The sequence below is a fragment of the Octopus bimaculoides genome, chromosome 12 (assembly GCF_001194135.2).
Source record: "Octopus bimaculoides isolate UCB-OBI-ISO-001 chromosome 12, ASM119413v2, whole genome shotgun sequence".
Classification (NCBI taxonomy): Eukaryota; Metazoa; Mollusca; class Cephalopoda; order Octopoda; family Octopodidae; genus Octopus; species Octopus bimaculoides.
The window spans coordinates 3,476,070-3,478,787 of record NC_068992.1 but is presented as its reverse complement, the minus strand read 5'-3'; the positions used below and the strand labels follow the sequence as shown (position 1 = coordinate 3,478,787).

The 2,718-nt window shown below is 39.3% G+C and overlaps 1 protein-coding gene across 3 annotated transcripts in view; it reads left to right on the top strand.

The window, feature by feature from the left end:
- Positions 1 to 1,437: 1,437 nt before the first annotated feature.
- LOC106868243 (uncharacterized) overlaps positions 1,438 to 2,718 on the top strand; it is a 65,119-nt gene continuing 63,838 nt past the window's right edge. For all 3 annotated transcript variants that reach the window (XR_008265277.1, XR_008265278.1, XM_052972067.1), the window contains exon 1: positions 1,438 to 1,752. Coding sequence is in view for 1 of the 3 variants with exons in the window: in XM_052972067.1 (XP_052828027.1) it covers positions 1,664 to 1,752 (89 nt within the window). In the remaining 2 variants the exon portion in view is untranslated. The remainder of the gene's footprint in view (positions 1,753 to 2,718) is intronic.

The window sequence follows — 2,718 nt, the reverse complement described above, 5'->3', positions numbered from 1 at the left end:
GCCACGCAGTGGGACTGAATTCGGAACCATGTGGTTGGAAAGCAAGCTTCTTACCACACAGCCACTCATATATATGTATTAGTTAACAAATCTACACCTGGTAGTTTACCGGTAAAGCACGTTCACCTTCTCAGTGTTCCTTGGATATTTGATTAATGAGAAAGACGGAAGATAGAAAATTCGAGAAAGTTTATTGATCACTGCAATTGTTTCCACCCATCTAGCATCGATCCCTCACGGGTGAGATACCGAATATCTGGTTAAGGGGTAATCCGTCGGCGTAGATGTGTCTCCTCGGGCGATTACAAGATGTATCTCGTTAAAATAACCTCTGTTGCGCAAGATTTCTTCTCGGTATTTGTACACAAAATTAGCAAATTAAGGGATACCGCTTCATTATTTTAGAAAATGAATGATAAACTATCAGATGCAAAGAGAAGCAAATGCACAATGCAGCGAAAAAAGTATTAGATGCAACCGTTTGTAGATATAGATGTAGAAATGCCCTCGCCTACGCTATCTGGCGCATGTACACTCGCTCGTACAAACTTACACGAAGATACAAGCATACTCACATGCTTGATTTAGTGCACGTACGCTCACTCAGCGAATTAAATAGATATTAATAATGTCAGTGCCTAAAAGTGGCTGGTGATATGGCTTCTGTAGTGAGGTTCACGAGATCTGGCCAATATACTTTTAGCTCTTGTAGAGTCATGAATATGTACGTAAATAGAGAAATAGTAGACGTGAATTTTGTGTATGAACGGCAAATGAAATAACCGATAGTCTATAGTAATTATCAATGCCAGTGTTATAATCACCAAAGTAGATAAGCGTAGTTTTTGCGTTTTCATCTCACGGTGAACGCTTCTTATAGAAAGGCTGAAATTTATTTCACATTAATCGGTATACAATAGCCAAGGGATATCAGATTGATATTGGTAACTATTGCAGCATTGTGTTTATAAGAATGGGGAGGTTGTGGTTAATTCATCCATACATTTAGGTAAATTGTGATTATTAATTTGGTTAACAATTACTCAAATTCGTTCCCACTGCTTTATTCGAAAGTACATTTATAGTCAAGCCAGCATCAGAAATCCTATTAACGATCTCATAGTCCACAAAATAGACAACAATACCTCGGAGCAGAGTCTGTATCTCCTGGAAAAGATATTGTACAGCTCTGTGTGTGTGTGTGTGTGTGTGTGTGTGTGTGTGTGTGTGTGTGTGTGTGTCTCATTATGGACTAAGTTAGATTATATTAAATCTTATCCTAATATTTGCCGTTTTGTGTGAGTGCGTGAGGCTATCAGAAGTGTGTGTGTGAGTGCAAATGCTTGTGTGTAGTAGCGTTTGCACACATGCGCGCATATGTGTGTGTGGTATGGGCGGTGAGTATAACGATGTAGTAAAGTTTTGTGGGAAAAGAGGAGGTGGCAGTGGAAGGTGGGAAGTGGATGGTGTGTGTAAATGTGTGTAAAGGTGGGTTTAGATGAAGAGGTTGGTGACGAATTGAGACCATGAAGAACAGAGGAATGAAAAGAAAAAAGAAATTCCTGCTCTCGGCGGAGGCAGGAATGCAGCTGGCCTCTGTCCAAGGCCAGTCCGAACAAATGATGTAACGCAAAACCGGTCGAACGGAAGTAGCACGAATCTGATGTTCCGGAGAAGTTCAGCAAACCAGTCGGCTAATCGCCAGACGGAGGAAGGTAGAGATGTCGGGTTGAGGATCAGGACGAATATCGAGTAAGTATTTGAATGCAAAGAGGCCTTCATTGTGAAGGGTAACACTATATTATAAAGATTTTTATGTCAAGGATGAACAGGAATATGTGTGTGTCTGTCTGTTTGTCTGTTCGTGTGTGCTTGTGTGTGCGTATATTTGTATGTATATGTATAGGAGGGGTGCTGAAAAGTTTTTACAGGGCTTAGAAAAACTGAATGATCACTACATTAAAAGTGTGTGAATCTGAGAGGAGAATATGTTGAATAAAATCATAATTAACTGATCATAAAAATCATATTTAACTGATCATAAAAATCATAATTAACTAATCCTACCCAAAGCCAGGAACTTTTCAGCACGCTCTCGTATATATATAAAGTGTACATGTGCGTTTGTATGCATGTGTCTGTATGTATGCATATGTATGTGTATCAACCAATTTGCATAAATCACACAACATGGAAATTACATGGAAATTGGAACACATTATGTAATACCACTGACAACTTGCATGCAAGCAATAGATTCGGTCGTTCACCTTCGCAAACACATTGCATACGTACATAACTCTCCCTCTCCCTACCCCTCTCTCTCTCCCCTTCTCCCTGCTCATACATACGCCGTTGCACAGATGTATGCTAATGCACACGTATGTTAAAATATATACTTCAGTTACAGCTGTAATAACAATTCTAAAATGTTGTGTCTGCTTCGATAATACTCTTGTTTAGTGACAGATCTAACTCGAAAACTAAACAGATGTTTCCACTGTATAAGGTCAAAGGTTAAATTTATTTTGACCCTGCCAGCTTTACCTGTCATTTCAATCAAAATTATTGTGGCTTGTTGTTACTGGAGAGAAGGCATCTACCTTCAGCTGAGGGTATACGCGCGCACACACACACACACACACACACACACACACATACACAACTATCTATCTATCTATCTATCTATCTATCTATCTATCTATCTATCTAAATATA